Raw genomic sequence first — 21,106 nt, 5'->3', positions numbered from 1 at the left:
TGTGGGAATGGCATTTCCCATTATGCCTGTCGTCCAGAAATGGGATTTTTCATACCATCTTCACAAGACAGTATTCCCCCCTTCAATACAATCTCACCAGAGAGAGAAGAATGGCTCTTATCTGCTTGGGGAAAAAAAATCAGGTTTCTTCAAATGAAACATCCAATACCAGAATCTGTAAAGTTAGTCTTTAATGAAAGACAACTAATCTCAAAGAAAAGCAGTGTCCCATAACTGTGTCATGAGACTCTCTGAAACTTTAATCATAGGGGGGAAATTCTGAACCAGCAATTAACTTGCCATAATCATCTGTATCAAGCAATGAAGTTTCTCAGAGAATTTCCTACTACTAATTAATGCAAGTCTGGTATGAGGATGAACTGAAGAACATGATAACTTACGGAATTAAAACTTGAATTAAAAATACAGACTTTTGCTACACAGCAACCCGTATTTCCGTGACATTCAGAAGTGGATTAAAGCACAAAAAAAAAGGAGGAGCTGAGAGTCACTTAATTTTCCTTTATTCCCTGAAGATATTTGACTCAAAAGGTGGCCAGCTGCACCTAGGAACTAACCAGGTAACTCATGTCAGCAACAGCCACTTCATAAACACGACATGAGTGCCATTTTGTAATTATAAGGTTGCACATAATTATTTGCATTTTGCTGCTCTATTACAAAGCATCTCTGTGTTTCCTGTATCATAAATGTGCAGTACATTCAGGGATGTCTCTTCATTTCGTGGTGGAATAAAAAGGGATGAAGTCTGCCCCAGGAAAATCTCCAGGACATCCTTTTCTTTTATCTCTCTGTGTTGATACTAAATAGAGGCTAACAAAAGGCTTTACTCAGCTGATAGCCTGAAAAATTTGTGATGCCGTTTATAAGAGCTTGGCATCCCTGGAAAAAGCTACCACTCTTTCTAAGCAGATTCAGTGAGCATGGAATAGAGCTAGTGTAGGACATGCACTTCTTGTTGCACTCATTTTTATGCCCAGTGTTTAGAAAGAAAATCCAGACATACATCTAAAAATTATTTCTCCCATAGCTAACGTGGGATACTCCACTGTCTTCAACACACATGTTGGAATGGGACAGAAAGGTTTATTAGTTTTGGCAGGGGCGTTGGGACTGGATGACCTTTAAGGTCCATTCCAAGCCCTTAACATTCTAAGACTCTATGATTCTGTGTACCAGTCCAGTTCAAACTCTGTGATTATAGAGTTCCCCCCTCCCAGGTAATGACCTAAAAGAAGCAGTACAGAATTATTTTTTTTTTAGTAGACTTCATCCTCAGGGGGAAATAGGTTATATAAACTGGATTTCTGCATAGAAGTATCTTGTGTCTTGTGCTGCAATGTAGCAAACCATCTGAATTGCACTGACAGCATATTATTTACTTAACTGCTGAAATAAGACATTTATGTGCAAGCACATACATTTGCTATATTGTTTATAGGCACCTCCAAAATTGACCTTCTCCAAACCTGCAAAATTTCAACAGCAGTAGGATGCAGTGGGGGTGTCAGAGACACTTTTCAAGTTCTCTCCATTGAGGGCTGGAGAAGATAATGTAATTTCTAATTCTTCAACAAAGAAATGTCACTCATCCAAGGCACTTTCCTTTTAGTCCATTAATTCCTGATGCGGTTTCTAAAAGAGAAAAAGTTCAAAATGAGGCAAATCTCACTAAACCAGATCTGAGCACAGAAACAGTGAGGGGCCAGTTGCTTAGTGATAATCCCAAAGGCAAGGAAGAAAATACTGCAAGCCCTGCTATATCTACATGGTCAGTGTGATGAAAAGGCCATGGCCTTACAAGGGAAACAATATTGAACTGATTCGTTTTGTTGCTTGTGAAGATTTCTTATATGCTCATTCTCCCTGATTACATTCAACATTGGTAATCAATTTTTTTTTACTCCAGGATTAAAAAAAATTATTATTGAATAACGCATGGGGTTCTAATATATTGTTACTATGACCTTTGTAATAAGGTCTTTAAAAATCAGGTGCTGTTTCAAAGCACAGGGTAATCCACAGCATTTTGTATATACTTTTTCTTCCTCCCACATACTTAAAATACAGCATTCAAGCACTACAAAACATGTTTAGATGAGGCACAAAAAATGCCAGTGATACAAAGGCTACCCTAAAAAGTTTGTGTGCTCAGACTATTAGACAAAAATCTGTGAGAAGACTTTAATATTAAAAAGTTACTTTTGCTAGGGCTGGTCTTATCAGCCATGAGGTCACTTATGAGGTCCCTTCCTCACTGCTCAGAATCCTTGACCCCCTATTAGTCACTACATGAGTCACAGGCAAATGGTGCTCCATATGGCAGGAGGATATCACCAAAATAATTTCTGACTATTGCCAGTGTCTTCCTGTTTGAGACGCACAAACCAGAACTTACTGAAAACTCACATTTTTTAGTGTTAGAATTCCTGAGTACAGGGCTTGTAGTTACAATAGCAAAAAATGTGATTTTTATAAAGCAAACAACAAATATTGCAGTTTTGCTTACCTAACTGCTAAGTGCTTTTCACATTTACAAATCACTCCAAAATAGCAGAGTAGGGAGACAAAGATTTTTTTCTTTCTTTACCAAGACATTCTATAATTCTTTAATCAAGAATGAAAGACAAGCACTGCCCTGACCCATCTAAGAGGACTGACAAAATGAGGGTGCACATAATTTCTAGCCCCAAAAGTAAGCTGTATATTTATACAAATGATGCAAACCTTGAGGGATAACGAAACACCGCAAGGGGGAATTCAGATTGTGAAGCACCTATGCACTTGTGTAAACAGGCTGCTTCCACACTGCATGATGGCAATTTCCAGTGTCCTCTAGATCCCTTTCCCTCAATACACTTTGCATCTCAAGTTGCATCTCACAAAGTGCTGGAGAAGGGCTGGTACCCAAAAGAGGAGCTGTCAGTCCTAGACACATCCCTTGCTCATGGCCACCAGCGCAGCACCATCTGCTGGGAACAGAGACACTTTGGACAAATCTTTCCAGCACCAGCGTTTGTCACCACCTGTCCTAAACATGACACACAGAGAAAATTTCCACCTCCCTGCTTTTTTGCCCTTCTTTTCATCAAAGATTAAGTGATAAACAACCACAGGATAATCACACTATTACTTGAGCAACTGGGAGCTCGGAGGACTTGGCAGAAAGAAATAGGGTACACAGAAAGCTGGCATTTTAAGGTCCTATTCAAGAAGTCATTTCAATACAGTTACAGGTTAGTGATGCCAAAATGACATCAGGAAGAGGAGGCAGGGCCCCTTGGACTGAGCAATGTTTTTGGGTGCTCAGCCCTTGCCAGGAGACTGGTTTCAGACATACAAAAGTGAGACAGAAAAGGTAAGGGTTAATTCAGCAAAAGGTGCTGCTAGGTGAGAGATCTAAGCTACTGAACATAGTATTAGCTGAGTTATTATTTCAGTGTTAAATCTCTGGAAGAATGAGTCACATTTCCACAGTCAAAACTAAGCTTCATTATAAAGTAGGACATCAACATCTTTATTAGCTATGAAAAACACCATGCATCCTCCCTATATTAAGAACAAGAGCCAGCTGGAAAATTTTGGTAGAATTTTTTTTTCCCTGAGAAAAACATCCATTGGTGGAGCCTGAACCTTTCACAGAAATTAGAAAACTTTTACCCTGAAAGGATACTGCAGTGCAGAATTTCTGCAACCTCACAAGGGCTTGTTAAGGGTATAGGCAACACACTGAGACAACTATATTGCTGCTGCTGTGGGAAATACCTCAATTTGTCCTTCCTCAGGGATCTCCTCATCCCATCCTGTTAGTGGCACAGGCCAGCAAAATTAATGAAAAATGTCCAAACTTTTTGCTTATAGAGGGAAATACAGAGTGATACTGCTTGAAGTTTTCACACTTTTGGGGTGGGACATTTTTGGCAAAACCATAATTCTTGAATCTCCTTCAAAAGCAACCCAAAAGCTCTGAAAGCTGATTCCTTAGTATGATGTAGCTTAGAGTGAGTTGAACTAAATTATATTATCTTAAGGTATAAAGTTTACATTGAGTAAAAGAGAGGAAAGTCATCCAGGAATTCTCAATGGAGCATTATTCAGTATGTTAACCAGTTATGTATGCTGTAAAGGGGTTCAAGACTACAAAATATATCAGAGATTTAAAGGCCAGAGGCACTTAGGAGAACCAATTCATCTAGTTTGTTTGAAAAACTCTTTCACTTCTTTTGGTTACCCTGTGGACTGAGTTAGCACAGACAAGTCTGCTTGTGTGTTCAGACTTTCAGTGAGAATCAACCTTTTTTTCCCTGAGAAGGTCATCACAGGTTAACAATCAAGAAAGCGCCATTCATCATGTTTTTCAAATAAATGCTTCCTGTTTATCAATGTATCAAAATATTACTAGGTTTTCATCACTACCTGGCTAGAGCTTTGCAAATTCCCTACACCACCGTGCCATTTGCTCCACGATTGAATTTGCAAGCAGGGCAGCCATTCATTCCTGAAAAATCCAATCTACTACCCACAGCCTGTATTTCTCCTAAAACATTTTATGATTCTGGAAAACAATTTCTATCATGAGAATTTCATAAAATAGCAGGGAAAATTGAGTGTATAAATCTATATAAATACCTAACTGTAACAACCTCTGGCATTTTAATTGAACATAGTTTAGTTTCCTTCTCATAAAAATGGTTTCATTTCACAGAAGGTACGTTTTAACATAGGAATTAATATAGTCTGAATAATGTGAATGACAGTCCTGATTAATTCTTTTTTCCAACTATTTTTTGCAACAAAAAATGAACAGGAGGGAAGGTCACTGTGACCAGCAGTGTTCTCTGAATCCAGCTGGAGACTGCTAGCAGCAGCTATTTACAATTTCAGTAGACAAATCCACAAGCCCCAAATACTTCTCAAGCGCTAAATCAATTAGTCAATATTTAAAGGCCATATATGATAAAATTCTTTGCTCAGTTGCCCCCGCAAACGTTACCGCTGTTATCTCACATGTACAGGGCACAGCAGCAACTTGCAGGTTCCATCAGCTGATGCCTCATTCTGAGAATCAAAGACACCCAGAATAATGGTCCCTGGCCCAAAAGCCTACCGTTTAAATGGCAAGCCTCCCCAAAAGGATGACATGAAGGGTTATGTGGGAGGGGATAATAAAAATGTATAGGTTGTGTGTCCTGGTGAATACTATTGCAGTGTACATAATTCCTTTTCAGAACAGTATCTCTGCATGTCCATTTGACTAATGAGACATGCTGGTTTAGTTTGTTTTCTTTAGCTAAAATAGGCTATATATTATAGCCTTTTTATAGAGTATGTACTGATTCATATTATATGGCTTGAAGCCTTCATGCATGGTGGAGAAGGAAGCAGATGAGGGCAAAGAAATGGCAGTCTCCTCACAAAGCATGCCAAGATTTCTCTTTCCAAAGTCTCCTGCTTCTCCTGTTTCTTTTTGTTTTCCCAAGATGCAGAGGTTTGTATGTGTGAAGCCTGGCTGTGGTGGCAGAGCACACATCCCAGCTCATGGAGCCAGCACTTGCTGGTCAAGGAGGTTACCTGTCACCCTGAAAGAGAACAACAGACACAAAACCCAAGCTGAGCGTTCAAGCATGGAGAAGGTGAGGTTAGAATATGGAAAGATTTGCTGCTTCAGTACCAGTTCTCATTCACACTGGGGTGTGCCCTCAGCATCTACTCATACATAAAAGGGGAAGACCAAGAAAACCCACCACAGAGCTCTATGCAGCCCCATGCATAGCCTCTTGGCAGTGCACTAGGTCCAGCTGCACCAACAAATTCCAAAGTGAACAAAAGGACTCAGTGCAGCCCCTGAATTGTTTACAGTAACTTTCCCATCTCACTACATAGAAAACATTTATGTAGGAAAAGAGAAGAGGAGGATGACGGTATCAGAAAACAGGTTTCTGAAAAAGCAAATGCTGTACATAGTGCCTCACTCTTTTAATGACACAGCAATTTGTTAATCCATCTTTCTGTTTTAATAAATACAGCCTATAAAGTAATGAAACATATTGTATTCACAGAAGCCTGCAACTACTCCAAAGGAAAAATGTTAGTTAAAAACATCCAAAAAGATTCCTGATTAGAAATAATTATTTGTCTTTGGCTATACATAATCATTTCCTCAGCAGCCAGGAAAAACAAGCTAACAGCCCCCAGGAAGACCACAATGCAGATTTATGTGACAAACCACTACCTGAAGATGAAGTGCAAATGTTATGCGAGGGTGGGGAAAAGACAAGGTACCGGGTGTACCCTGCAGCACAGGAAGATGTTTCAGTTTAGCATTTGCCTAGCCGTGATCACCTTAATCCCTGCAGGCATCATTCTTAGCCCACATAAGGCAACTGACTGATTTCAGTTGTCTCTTTTCAGACTGTTGAGCATGCAAAATGAATATAAATACCTGGCTTTTTTTCATGGTTCAAAACAGAATGGGAAATTCAAACATAAGCTGCGAAGATAAATAACTATTGGCATATTTACAAAAGCAACTTATATAATTCTAATGTAAATAAATACAGTGTTTACATTTATTCATAATTTCATTACACAACATTATATATATAAATAATTTTCCTTTAAATTCTATGGATCAAGAAAGAGGCTCATTTATTGGAATAGTCCTGAAAAACATTCAGATGTGCCTCATATGGAAACATATTACTCCACAGATGGATTAATACTGCTTTACAGCTTGTGTGCCCCAACTTTAGGAAACCCTCAGGAACAATTTAGGGCCTTCTGGTCATGAAGCTCTGCCAGCAATTGTAACTCCCATGGAAGCCCTCTTCCCTCCAGCAGGTCTTCTCACAAGCAAGATGCCCCCCTGTCTTGCCTCAAACCATATTCAAGATCTTATAATCAGTAGCTCTGTAAGTAGTGGGACAAGACCTGGTATCTGACATGCCTTTTCCTGGGGATTCACTCATGTTTAATAAAGAGTGAGCCTTTCTTTCCGTGGATGATTTCTCATCTACATGAATGTCCATCTTTATGAAATATACAGGAACTTAACAGACCTGATCTCTATCCCATGACAGTCAAATTTAGAAAAAATTGCCCAGTACTTACTCAGAGACCAGGAAGGAATGACTGACATAAGCAGGCACACAAATAGTGGATGCAACACAACTGCTGCAGCCAAGAAGGAGATTGACTGCCTTGCTGTTCTGACTTGTGTGTTGGACGCTGACAACAACATTGCCATGCACTGAGAATTATAACTTATTGCCAGCCTTTTTACAGGTGAGTAAGCATTTGAAAGAAAGGCTCCTGAGGTACAAGGAAGCTATTTCTGCATAGACACTGTAACATCAGAGAAGACCTATCCTTCTTCGTTTCTGTACCCTGTGCTGTGTGAATATATAACCTCATTTACTACTTGATCATCACACCATGATTAATGCAAAACACCCCCATTTTCATCTTGAGCAACATGTCAAACATTGTGAATGTGAAACTACAGTTTTAATTATCATCATGAATTAAAGTCTTCAAACCATCCATGTACAGTCTATGCTCAGAAAGTCTTCACATGTTCAAGAAACTAGCATTTGACATGGCTCATCCAATTGTCCTCTGCTGACTGACGTAGCAACCAGGAATATAACTACTCACTTAAGAATTCTACCAATGTAATAGTAATAGTAATAGTAATAGTAATAGTAATAGTAACAGTAATATTATGCAGAAAACCTACAGTGGAGTCATGAGTCATAATGGGGTTTCAGAGGTATTGTGTTATATTATTAAAGGACGTTTTCTCTATTTGGCGTCAAAGGAATTGCTCTAGAAAGTGGCAAGGCTGAAGGGCAGTCCAACAAATAATTCCTCCTATAACAGTGAAACATCTGATTTCTTCAATAATTACACATTTTTCCACACCAGCAAGCACAGAGACATTCTGCTCCACAGTAACCAGAGTAGTTGTTCGTGGGGCAATGACTCCAGAAATCACACTTTCCACAATTACTTATGTGTTCAGTGTGACCCAGCAAAAGACAGCGACGCCAAAGAGTGGACACTCTTGCAGTTAGTGCCATATGGAAACTGGGCCGTCACAAACACATCAACAATCTTCATGCTGATTAGAAAAATATTTATCTAGGTGAAGAGGTGAAGGTGGGGACATTATCTGTCCCCAAATGCTGGCTAAGAAGCAGGATGCACAAGCAAGGAGTATTTCAATTTTAAATGAAACTGTCTTCTCATACACAGAATGCAAATAGCTGAGGTATCACTCAGAGGTTATGACCCAGCCACTCAGCCCACCAAAGTATGAAGATATGCAAGTGATATCAATATTAAGCAAACAATTTATGTTGGATGGAACTCCCTGCTGAATGGGTGCCTTACTTTGACTTAGCATCAATGGATTTTATCTCCTACCCTTGCTACAGTGCCTAGTATGTGCCTGGTTTATCTGAAGATCATTTTCTGTTGTCTTCAAATGACATAATTAATTACATGTGAAGAAGTAAGCAGATGAATGCAAATGTAGGTAAGTTTCTGATCTACTCTGCTCTTTCCTCCACAGCAAGATGTTGCACTCTTGGATATGTGAACCAATGACATCAGCTTTCATGCAACTCCTCCCATAAATTACCCTGGATATGCCAGTGGGAAAATGTTCAGTGGTAAAGTCAGTATATATTCCAAAATGGTTGCACGCTGCTTTGGTTAGAGGAAGCCGTATAGTCAGCGCACTGCACCATAGTCAGCATGGTTTCATCAACTGTAAAACAAAATTCCCTTGCTAGAGAGTAATACTGCCTCAAAAAACCAAAAAAACCCCAAAACCCCCAACAAAACAAACAAAGAAAACCCCTCCCCCCAAAAAACCCCAACCACAACAGCAACAACAAAAAGAAAAAAAAACAAACAAACAAAAACCCAACAAAGTACGTAACAAACATTTCCTAGATCTGCAGCTCTAAAAACATAGAGTAACTATAAATACACTCCTCAGGTTCAAAACTATATATACAAGCTATATAACATATTGGGTGATGTGGAGTGACCCAATGCTTATGGATGAATCACCCAAGGAAGAAAAGACACAGCAGGTTGTTCTGAGGCTTCACACTTGGTATGTTAGCCACCTTGACACTACTAAGCAGACAAAGATGTAAGGCCTTAATGGATGACCACGGCACAAGAAATTGAATGTAGAAGCCAGTCACTCTCAATGCCTAACAGCAAGACTAATTAGGTCTCAGATTGGGGTCCCAGCTTGTGATTGATCACTGTCACTATTCAAAGTTCAGGCTCTCTTTACTTTTCCTAGGAGCACTACTAAAAATGATCCCCCACTGTTTCTTCAGTCAGTCTGAACCACAGGAAGGTTTTCTATTACTGGGTTTAGTCTTCACTGCTCCTTTCTTTTAAGAGTAGTTGTCTGAAGCAATTTGTCTTTTTTTTGTCTGTGTTCTGTCTAGCACTGTTTTCCCTGATTATCTACTGGTTTACTGCATTCTATCTATACCTTACCGCACCCCTACTATTTCTAATCCTATTCCTTTCCTAGCTCTGATTTACTCAACTTTCATTTTCTCTTTTCCTTTTTTAACTTTCTCATCTAGAAATCACACCTTATAATCTTTTTTTGGCAGTAAGATGGAGGTGTCACGTACTTTCTGGTGTGCAGATAATTTTCTCCTAACTCCATCTTTTTCATCCAGCCTTTAGAAGCTGCCGATTCTAAAGACAGCCTTAGTGGTAGGTATATGGTATGTATTATCTACGTGAAAGCAAAGATATGTTTTATTTAGAGAATTTTAAAATAAATCGAGACTGAATGTGTAGTCCCCTACTTGACAATCCTCTATTGCTTTTGTATTTTTTGAATTTCTCATTCCAGCTAGCTAGGTAGTTTATTCTTAAACTCCTAGCACTTGAAATTTTTAAAAGAGCCATGAATAAAAGGGAGTAAAACAGAATATGAACCTTACACAGGAGTTCCTTTGTGGAACCTTAAAACCAATTAGTGGCACTTTCTGTAAGGTTCAGATCACATGTGATCATCTGGAAAGTCAGTCTTCCAGAAAAAATGTCAAGCAGCATAATTACAAAAAAAGAGGCAAATTATACATGACTTTCAAGGTTTGCAAAACCAGTATGAGAGGTCCTTATCCCTCCTATGACTATCCTTTGACAGAAACAGAATTGCCACAGGGAAACACTGATTCCATACAATCAATAATTTTGATTTCCATGCTGTCACAATTCAGTAGTAAATTAGGAATCAGAGGATCTACCAAGAAATTCCAGATGGTTCATTACAAAATATAACAGCTGTCCTTTTTCCTCCAATGACTCATTGTAAACTGGTGGAAAACGAAGTTACTTTAATCTGCCCTATTCAGCTCTATAATGAAAACAGACACCAAGAAAGAGGTTGAGGTATCCAGCTACTCACTGCATTCACCCAGTCTCCCATCACGACACTTTGTAGTACTATCACTCAGCAGTTTCACAAAACAGATCACATATTTTCACTGAGGTATCTTTGCTCTCATCACCCTGCCTGTGGCCCTTGTCTAATAAAGTTCACAGTGTCAGGCCAGATGAGGAAACAGCTGTCAGTATGAACTCAGTCAAAACCTACACAGGGGAGTGACCAAGGACATGAGCTGACCACAAACACTGTACCTCAAGCCCAGTACAAGGGCAGTTACCACAATTCTCATTGGATGCCATGTCAAAGGTGGCTCTTGACTCAAGAGCCTGGAAGTGAAAAGCAAAACCAAGTTTAGAGAGATATACATGAATGGCTGGAGAAAAAAAACAACTTCTTACTTCAACAGATTAGAATGCACTTATTTCCAAAGCACCTGTGTATTTGAACAGAAAGCAGGGGATAAAGAAGTTACTTAAAAATCATGTCAATGTTTACTATCTTTGGGTTCTAACTTTGCAAAACCAATAGCTCAGAACTGTTAATAAATCCTTGAGATTATAAAACGATAGTTTCTTAGACATACTGGACTGAAACTCTGTCCTGTTTCTTTTTAGCTGTATTACTTATGGGCTTTATTTGGTGTTAGCAGACTAGGCATATTCTTCGGAGCTCAGTCTCAGTTATCACAGCACAGCCAAACTCTTTTCACCAAGGTTTGCTAGAGATAACAAATCTCAGCCAAATAACTCCCTCAGCCAAGCATGAAGATGCAAGCAGTGTAAAAAGAAGTGGTCCAGGTGGATATTTTTCACATTGTCTCACAAAAAAAAAAAAAAAGGTTCATTTTCAAGTTAATTCTTTCAAGTTCCCTAGCTAAGAAAAAAGACAGCTTTATTCCTGTTGCCAGGTGAGTATATTAACAAAGTCTAAAATACTACCCAATAAAAAATTTATACGATTTACTCACCTACATAGCTGGATTATGTGTTTATAAATTTCAATCATTCAAAAACTTTTGGAAGATTACTCAAATGTATCATTGTTAGAGCTGCAGCCACAATTTCTCCACAGTAGCAATGTAAATTACATTAGTTGGGGAGCTAAGTGTACACACTCCTCTGAGGAAAAAAAAATTATGGACTTTATATAAATGTAGTCACAGAAGTTCCTTTTTCCCACTTGAAAATTTCCAGGCATCTCTAAGAATACTGGTAATACTGGCGAAAAAAATATTTTAGGCACCATGATTCCCTTTTTACTGTCAGACACCTGGTACCTCATCTTTCTATTACTGTCTGGAAGTGTCTAGAACGAACAAGAAATCAGTCAAACAAAGCAACAGATCAGCAAAAGTTGAATTAGTGCTAAAATTTAGATATGGCATTGAGATAAAAAACTATGAAACTCAAGAGGAACAAGCATTTACCTTTATTTCTAAACAAGATATAATTTAAAAATAAAGTTTAAACGTTTTCTTGCAGTATTACTAATTCAAATGTTGTTGGAATGTGAAAATAGCTCACTTTTCCTCCTTAAGCTGTTTATATGATTTTTGAAAGTTATTTCCACTGTAACAACCTACAGTTTTAATAAACGCTTGACACAGAATTTCTTTAAATATACCTATAAATTGAAATTCTCTTATCTTTCAAGTATTTTTAAAAGATGATTAAATTGATCCACTTTGCAAGACAATGTTTATACTACCTCTTTCTAGCAGTTTTGTAAATTAAATGCAATCTGTTTTTTAACATAATCCACAGCTGCTTCAAAATGTCCTTTCTGAAGCTCTAGTGCTTTTTTCAAAGTACTTTAATGAAGAATGCTTTTAATTAGTATTCATTTCAAGTAGATTTTTTATTCATTTCATAAAAATCTGGTGTGAGGAGAGTTCTCATCATTGTAAATAACTGACTAAATACTAAAATCGCAAAAATTAGAGTGAGCAGTAAGATAATTCATATGCCATTCTTCCAGATTTCCTTTACTACCGCTTTTCAGCATATTTTCTTCATCTTGCTATAAAACTTAAAAGACTGTTCCACACTGAAGAAGGTTTGAACTGGAAAGGTTAAATGGTTAAATTTCACCAGAGCTGAATGTTTTATGTAATACCAGCCTTGCAGAAAACTGACAATGATAAATATCGTGCAGTTAACTCCCTTTTACTGGGTCCTTTCTGCCCCAAGGACCAGAAGCACACTACTGAGCTATGGGAGAAACCGCCTAAGAAATCTGTATTTTCTGCTTTATTTAACTTTAGTTAGCCACTTGCTGACTTTTTGTACTTAGGCATGTATGTGCAATCTGAAAAGATGATTAGCAAATGAAAAGAAACCATTTCCACTCTACCTGTTGTTCTTTCTTCATCTATGGAGAGATTTTAGTAAAAATCCGTTGGTCTCTATCTTCATTTGGACTGAAATGCATTATTTCCATCTCTAGTTGGAGAAACAAAGATAAAGTCAGATACATGGCCTGAAGTCACATAGTGAGCCAATGCCAATTAGCAAAACACGCCTTTCCAATCACTCTTTTACATCCACAGTACTGCACCTCTTGCAAGTCGTGACACAAAATGCCTTATTTCTTTGCACGGACCTCAAATTAGTATGTATGAAATGTGAACACCAGAAAGCACTAAGCCATGGTGAAATGATTTTGGGTAAGGTCCTTCCTCCCTCAGAGACCACCTGAGGCAAACAGAAAGGGACTGCTTGTAGGACATGGTCATTTACCAACCATGTGCAATTTTGCTGATTGGCATTATAGTACCACCTTATTAAGTTTCATAATTTGGTATTTTCATATCATCTGCCTCTTGGATTCACTCTTTGTATAACATTGGTTTTTTAAGCTAACTTCTACATGTTCACACTATCACACAATGGATGGTCCTGAAGCTTTGGTGTTCTCCACCTGTGTTGAAACTACCACCCTATTCAAAGCCCAAACACCAACTTCTAATGTTTTTGACTATATAATCTCAGTGATTTTTTTCCCCCAACTCAAGTCTTGAGAATCTGTGTTATTTGAAATACAAAGCTGATGTCCTCAGCATAAAAGACACATGGAGCTCTTAGAGCAGGTCCAGTGGAGAGCTTCAAAGGTGATCACAGAACTGGAGCATCTCTCTTACAAGGAAAAGCTGAGGGATCTGGGCCTGTTCAGCCTCCAGAAGAGATGACTGAGAAGGGACGTCAGCAAAGTCTGCCACTATCTAAAGACGGAGGTGCCAAAAGGATAAGAGCCAGGCTCTTCTTGGCGGTGCCAAGCAATAGAACAAGAGCCAACAGCCACAAATTGATGCACAGGAAGCTCCACTGGAATGTAAGGATGAACTTCTTTACTGTGCAGGTCACCAAGCACTGGAACAGGTTGCCCAGAAACGCTGTGGAGTCTCCCTCACTGGAGATATTCCACAACCGTCTGGACACAAACCTGTACCACGTGGTCTGGGATGGCCCTGCTCGAGCCGGGAGGTTGGACAAGGTGACCCCTGTGGTCCCTCCCAGCCTGACCCATTCTGTGAGACAACCGCATGGCGTCTCAGTGCGGACGAGCTCCTGAAGCGCCGTGCTCGAAGGAAGGAACACTGCATCCCTGAGGTAGATGGAACACCTGACGGAATGGGCAAGCCTGGGCGTTTAGCCGCGCGACTCCGCGCTCGGGGCGAGCTGGGCGTTTGCTCGCAGCTCTGGCAGTTCCACACCGCAGCCCGTTACCCTGGCTGCCCCATCAGCGCGCGGCTGCGGCTGTGCCCGGGCCCGGCAGCTCCCCACGCCGCTTCGGGCACCATGGGGCAGCACGACGGCTGCGCAGCAAAACCGAGGCACGCCCGCCCGGCCGGGCGCTGCCGACTCCGATACACGGCCGCCCGGACGAGCCGCGCTCGCCGTCGCCGGGGTTTAAGCGTGCAGGAGGCACCGCTGAGCCGGCGAGAGGGCAAGAGCAACCGGGCGGGTGTTCCCGCCGGCTCCCCGCTCGCCCCGCCGCGCCGCGGAGCTGCCCTCACGCCGCCGCAGCACCGTTGCCCGCCGGGGCGGCGGCAGCTCGGCTCTTTCGGCGGGTTGGTGGCGCTCGGACGAGGCGTCGAGGGACGGATCGGTAGACGAGGGCAGAGAGAGAAGGAGAGAGAGAGAGAGGGTGGGAAAGTGGCGCGGGAGGCTGCAGGCAGCGGCCTGCTTGAGGCTGGATAGGTGCGTGGCTGCTTCCTTCACCGCCCTGCTCTGTGAGAGGTTGCTCCGGGTGTATATCTGAGGGCGGCGGCGGGGGTGTCAGGAAGGGCTAGTCGGTAGCCGTGGGTTTTTTCTGGGCGGCCTGCGCTTTCTTTCTGTCGGTGCGGGCTCGCCCGGGTGTCCGCTGAGGCGGCAGCCTCGGAGAGGGGCTGTCTTCCGCTCCAGGTCGGGCCTGCACCCACGGGGGTGCCGGGCGAGCGAGGCTGCAGCGAAAGGCGCGTTGGCGAGCGGGTTTTGTGGGATCTGCTGCTGTCTCTGCGCCATCGAGATGCCGCACTTGAGGTCAGGGAAGGTGGTGAGAGCCAGCGAAATGAAGCCGGTTGAGCCGGAGGTCACCAGCCCCAGCTCTTGGGGTGCACGGTGTGAGCCAGGGGAAAAGCTGGCAGTGAAGCGGAGTCCTCGCCCGGCACCGAAGAGAAAGCCTGAGCAGTCCATACCTTCCATTCTACAACCTGCCAGGTTCTCTGGCACTTCATTTAAGTGTTTTGCTCCTTTTGTGCCCATGCAGAAGGAGCAAGGTGAGAACAGCCAGAAATTCCCAGGTAAAAAAACCAAGGGGATCCAGCACGGGAAGAAGTCTCCCGGAAGAAGCAAGGGTGTAGCTTCACCCGTTTCAGACACAGCTGAGTGTGAACGTTGGCAAGCAGCAGGTGCTGCTGCAGCAGCGCGCTGGGAAGGGACTCTGAAAAGAGGGACGGGGCAAAGTCAACAGCTGGTTTTCTCAGGAACTACTTTGCACAATAAGTTCTCAGCAGGGATTGAAGAGAATGAACCTTGCTCGGAAGACCTGAACCTCTCAGCTTGTCAGGAGGGTTTAAGGGGCTCAGGAAAAGAAGGCAAATATTCCTGTATGGAAATAAAATTACAAATCCCATCCTTGAATGGAAAAATTGAGAGCACAGAGAGACATGGAGTATCCTGTTTTCCAGAACCAGAAGGTCTGCAACCCAAAAAGATCACATGGAGTACTGAAATGAAATGCACTGACTCTGTAATGACGCAGAATATGCAAATCCCAGATCTTAGGGAGAATTTGGGGGCTGAGGAAGTCATGCTTGAACCGAAGGCTCAGGGAGCAGTTGATACACCAGAGAAGTTAAATGGGTGTCCATTAATTGGATCAAGAGCATTAGGGACACAGGAAAAAGAGAAGAGATGCTTGGGCAAGAAAGGCAGTAGATCAGTGGTGAAACCAAAACTACATGGTCCCAGAGAGAGGGGTAGTTTTGCCTTGTTAGAGCAGTGTACACTGTGTCCAGAGTCCAGGAAAGGAGCTCGGGGTACAAAGAACAGAAATGCACTGCTGTCACAGCAGCTGCAGGGTCTGAGTGGACAAGAACAGCCAACAGCCAGAAGAAAGACTCAGAAGCGTTGCATGAAAGAAGAGCGGCAGAGCTCAAGCCTTCAGAAAGGACTAGACAGCCCTGCAGAAAGTGGTAAGCACTGGTAGACCTCCACTGTAGTACAGGTACAGAATTTGGGCTCCCAGGGACTTGTCCTGCAGTAAGACCCATTTAAAAACTGGCTGCTAACTAGTTTGGGAAATGCAGAGATAAAGCTAGGGTGTGCTTCCCAGTACTGTGTGTACCACCAGCCTTAGAAGAAGGCAGATTTTTAGAAAGAGGAAAGAGTTTTCGTGAACGAGAAAAGCAGTCTTTAATGCAAAGGAGAGGAGACTAGTTAGCTTTTTGAGGGGGTAGAGGGAGGGAGGAAGGAAGGGGTGTGGGCAGCAACAGACCTTTGGTAGGAAGTGTTGGGAGTTTGTTTCCCTCAAAAGTATTCCCTATTTCTGCAGAGGTGGTCTGGCACAAGCACGAAAGGAGGCAATAGTTTCAGCGATGCCAGAATAAAAGACAGTCAATTCTTCATACATCTGTCTGTTACCTGTTCATTTTTGAATATGTATCGTGTTGTGTTGTTTCAGTGTCTGCCTTTATAGGATGCTGGGGTTTGCCCTCAGAACTTTCTAATTTTTAGTCGCTATTCTCTGCAAAATCCCAAAAAATGTAGAAGCAATGATTGTATTTGGATGTTTTAAGAGAATGTTGCATCAAACTGGAACAATTCTGAAAGAGGAGTTTTAAAAGCCTCTTTTTTCCAGGATGATTGCCTAACAACATTCTTTTTACTTTCAGAGTGAATACATTCAAATGACAAATATTTACTGTAGATTAATATTTTATCTAAATACTCTCTGAAAAACTGAGGTATTAAAATTGTGTCTTACCTTGAAAACAGAGGTCCAAAAAAACCGACATTATACTAGCATGTTCTTGAGTCCGTTCTCCAGTCTAAATTTTGAGATACACAGTTTTTTACGTAATCTGTATTTGCTTTCAAATAAAAAGTAGTAGTCTTTAAAAATGCAAGTCATTTAGTTTTCCTGCATCTTCTTGATAAGTCTGATACATTTGATTGGACTCTGTGTCTGAAAGATATTCTTATGAATAAACATTCCTATTACAGAGAATCTGCAGTGTGAACAAAAGATTTTAAGGCTGAGTGTGCAAACAGCATCTGCATTTTCTTGCCAGATTTGCTCTAATTTGGTTTCTGCCTATGTGGAATATACAACAAATATACAACTTCCAATGTCCTTATAACACCATAAGGTTCTGTTCCTCTTTGCATTTGTTGCTGAAGATAATACATTTTTTTATTACTCTAAGTCTTCTAATAGTATTTGTTTAAAAAAAAATGCATAAGACTTTACAGAAATATATTAGCCTTATACACTGTCATGTTCTTTGAATGTTTGGGGTTTTTTGGTTCTCCTTATAAATACCTTTCTCAATAGGGTAGTCTTTTTCCCTTAGACTTTTCTTAATGACAGTTCTTTGGTTTTTTTAATCAGCAAAGGAACAATTGAAAGCAATCGAGCAAGACGCTGGTACTTCACAGGCTGCAAAGAAGGTTAAGACAACGCAAAACAGATTTGAAGATTCTAAGGAAAAGCAATCTCACTATTCTAGATCTTCCACAGTTTCTGCTTCAGGTGGGACTGAAAACAAGAGCTTTCTATGCCATGCTGTAGCAAAAGAGTCTGGTGTGCAATGTAAGAAAAGGCAACACAGATCTGGTCAAATCAATCACTTGCAAAGTTTAAGTGTAACTGCAGCTGAAAAAGTGATGAATACGTCTGCAAGATGTGATGCTGAACATTGCAGTAATGCCCTAAACCGTTGTAGTGGCTTGCTCTGTGCAACGGATAAGAATCCATTTGTGATACTAGAGGATTGTACTTATATCAATACATTAGTGAAGCCTTCAGCTAATGGAACGACCAACAGCTATAAATTAAATGGATTCTTCCATGTAGCACATGGTACTGGAGACCTGAATGATAAAATTTGCCACACTAGTGGAATGCAAATTGAGAGATCACCCATGAGAGGTGGTTTATCATCTAATAAAGGAAAGAATGAAAATGAGGAAGGGTGTTTTTCATGCTGTCTGAGTGAAAGCACTAAGTGTTTGAGGATAAAAAAGGGGAATATTGGTAGAAAGCGTAGAAAAAACACGAAAATCACTGAGAAATCCGCAGATATGGCTAGTAAATACAAAAAGTGTGAGCTGCAAACAGAAGCAGCAGTTACGATGTCAAGCTCATTTGCAGTTTCAGGACTAAATCATACTCTGTCAGATTCCTGTGATCCTACATCAGATTTTCATACAGAAAAAAATGCACATGAAGTACAAACTGCATCAGCCTGGGGAAAGAATAGTACCAAATTACTTGCATTTGAAAGTGGCTTTAAGAAGACATGTGACCTCTCTGTAAAAGCAAAAGGAGAAAATTCAAACAGTGTGGCACAAAATGCAGCTGCCTCAGGTCATCTAGGAGTGTTAGCTCAGACCCATGATATTTCTGATTGTCACAAAAGCAAGACAGGTGAAGATTTGAACAAAGTTAATAAGAAATTGCAGCAGTTTACTTGTCAAAGAGCAATACCAATGACTGGTAAAAAAGTTTGGCCTATTGAAACTTGTGCCAGGACTTCTGAATTGTTTCTTAAAAATCGTAGGTCCATCTCAGAAGGAGGAAGACTTTTAGAGGCTGTCTTTGAGGATTCCTCTGATAAAAGCAATGTTGAAGCTGTAGGACCTAGTGCAGTGCCTGGGAATTTGAAACAATTGGATTTGCATACGTCATTGGCAGAAATTAGAAAAGAAATTACACATAAAAAGATTGACCCAAATACTGACTCTCAAACTTCAGTTGAAACAACGGAATCCTTTTCTGGGGATATTTATGAGACTTTGACAATGAACAATGAAAATGGGGAATCACCAGCTAATACAGATAGAAGTGCTGTGGCTTTTAACCATGATATGCAAGAAGTTAAAGCAACCTTGAATTTTGCAGCAAAACAAAAAGATGAAAATGGAGATGTAGCAGAAGGCAACCTGTCTGTGACAGTCCAGAATGGTACAACAAAACACAAAGATAAAGATGAAGGAGTTGTGACAAATAGAAACCTGTCTGTGACAGTCCAGAACGGTACAACAAAACACAAAGGTAAAGATGAAGGAGTTGTGACAAATGGAAACCTGTCTGTGACAGTTCAGAATGCTACAACAAAATACAAAGACAAAGATGAAGGAGTTGTGACAAATAGAAACCTGTCTGTGACAGTCCAGAATGCTACAACAAAACAAAAGCATAAATATGCAGGAAATGTGACAAATAGAAACCTGTCTGTGACAGTCCAGAATGCTACAACAAAACAAAATCATAAATATGCAGGAAATGTGACAAATAGGAACCTGTCTGTGACAAACAGAAACCTGTCTGTGACAGTCTGGAATGACACAACAAAACAAAAAGGTAAAGGTGAAGGAGTTGTGACAGATAGAAACGTGTCTACAACAGTCCAGAATGGTACAACGAAACAAAAAGGTGAAGATGGAGATGTGACAAATAGAAACCTGGCTGTGACAATCCAGAATGGCACTTCTGCAGGTAACACAAACAGAATAAACTTCAGCCCTGAAGTATCAGTAGTGAACCAGACACTTCCTGATTTGAAGCTAATCAAACCATTAAGCTCTGGAAACCTGACAAAATTCAAAGTTCCTTTATGCAGAAACAAACCTAAATCGAAGAAATTGGAATCTGTCCGTTCATTTAAAAAAAAAAAATGTAGTCCACTAGATCTTCTTGAAATCACTAGTGTTTCAGGAAGGCAGAACACAGGTGAAGAGACTTTCTTGATAAATTCTGAGCAGCATCTTCTTCCTGTCATGAGTGATGCTATATCTACAGCTTCCACACTGAAAAAAGTAGATGAGATCAACAGTAAGGACTTCCAGTGTGATGGCTCTGTAAACCTCTCAAATTACATGTCTGTGCTCCCTGAAAGTTTTTCTGCATATCCACATCCTCTTCTTGATGGACAGCCAGAGTCATCTGTGCCTGATGTCTGTGGTACTGAAAGTGGGCTGAAATCTAGTTTTGCTGATCATTTATGGAATTCAGTCAACCACCTGGTCGGATTAGAAATAAATGATGATAGAAATTCAAGAGGGAATCTTTCACAACACAAAAGTCAGAATTTACCAGATATCCTTGAAGCTTACAATCAAGATGTTCTTGTCATTGATGTGATTCAGGATGACCCTGACCTCTTTGGAACCAATAATGAAGAGGAGCTTGCACCTGCACGCTGTGAAAATTCTCCAGTGAAAGAGTCCTCGGCAAACTGTGTTAAAGACACAAAGGAGTATATTAAGCCTGAGTCTCCCCTTACCTCAGAAAAGACATATTCAGCAGAGAATAGTTTCAGGTATGCATATCATTCTTTTTTATCACAATATTCCTTAGTACTTTTATCTCATATCCATATATTTTGGTTTTACTGGTCAGGCTTCCTTAGAGAATTTCACTAATTTCTGGTGAAATTAATTTCTTTATTTGATTTTATGTGTCAAGGTTTGATTGAGCCATGACAGTATTCTGAATGCAGATAAATTAATTTGTTCTTCATAAGAGCTGGGATAAACTCTGAATAATAGTATAAGGTCGTCTTAAAGGGCTTGTTTAAATGAAGTGAAATATGAAAATAGGAACAAACATAATTAAAAGTAATATTTTTAATCTGACCTGATTTGAGATAGCAGGTACCCCTTTGAAGGCATTTTTCTTAGTTGTAAAGTGGTATAATACTTAGAAATGTTTTTACGTTTTAGATGTAGCTTATTCTTCTCTTGGATCTGTAAGAGTAAATGGTTGTCTCTACAACAGTATTCCATTCTGCCATTCTTCCCTCTTTCTTTCCTATCCCCAGACGTGAATATTTTTTAAATGTGTGATTTGGCTAAGGTGTTGTAGAGGCTTATGATCCTGTATCTTCATACAGCAAGATCCCGGTGTAAATCATTAGGTGTTAATGTTTTGCTAGGTTTTGAG

At 40.5% G+C, this 21,106-nt stretch overlaps 1 protein-coding gene and 1 long non-coding RNA gene across 5 annotated transcripts in view; one reads left to right on the top strand and one right to left on the bottom strand.

Annotated features, from left to right (window-relative positions):
- Window positions 1-12,853: 12,853 nt before the first annotated feature.
- Window positions 12,854-17,557, bottom strand: LOC146441212 (uncharacterized). The gene is made up of 3 exons (XR_014849817.1): window positions 16,925-17,557; window positions 16,436-16,684; window positions 12,854-12,900 (listed from the first exon to the last, which is right to left on the bottom strand). It is a non-coding gene; the product is annotated as an uncharacterized LOC146441212 (long non-coding RNA).
- The window catches only part of TOPAZ1 (testis and ovary specific TOPAZ 1), a 43,626-nt gene continuing 36,738 nt past the window's right edge, over window positions 14,219-21,106 (top strand). For all 4 annotated transcript variants that reach the window (XM_085051204.1, XM_085051202.1, XM_085051201.1 and 1 more), the window contains exons 1-2: window positions 14,219-16,133; window positions 17,552-20,483. In XM_085051204.1, the coding sequence (XP_084907330.1) occupies window positions 14,966-16,133; window positions 17,552-20,483 (4,100 nt within the window). In that variant the 5' untranslated portion in view covers window positions 14,219-14,965. The remainder of the gene's footprint in view (window positions 16,134-17,551; window positions 20,484-21,106) is intronic.

Source organism: Lichenostomus cassidix, chromosome 2, assembly GCF_008360975.1.
Source record: "Lichenostomus cassidix isolate B80296 chromosome 2, HeHo_3.0, whole genome shotgun sequence".
In the NCBI taxonomy this organism is placed as follows: Eukaryota; Metazoa; Chordata; class Aves; order Passeriformes; family Meliphagidae; genus Lichenostomus; species Lichenostomus cassidix.
This window is presented reverse-complemented; position numbering and strand designations above follow the sequence as displayed.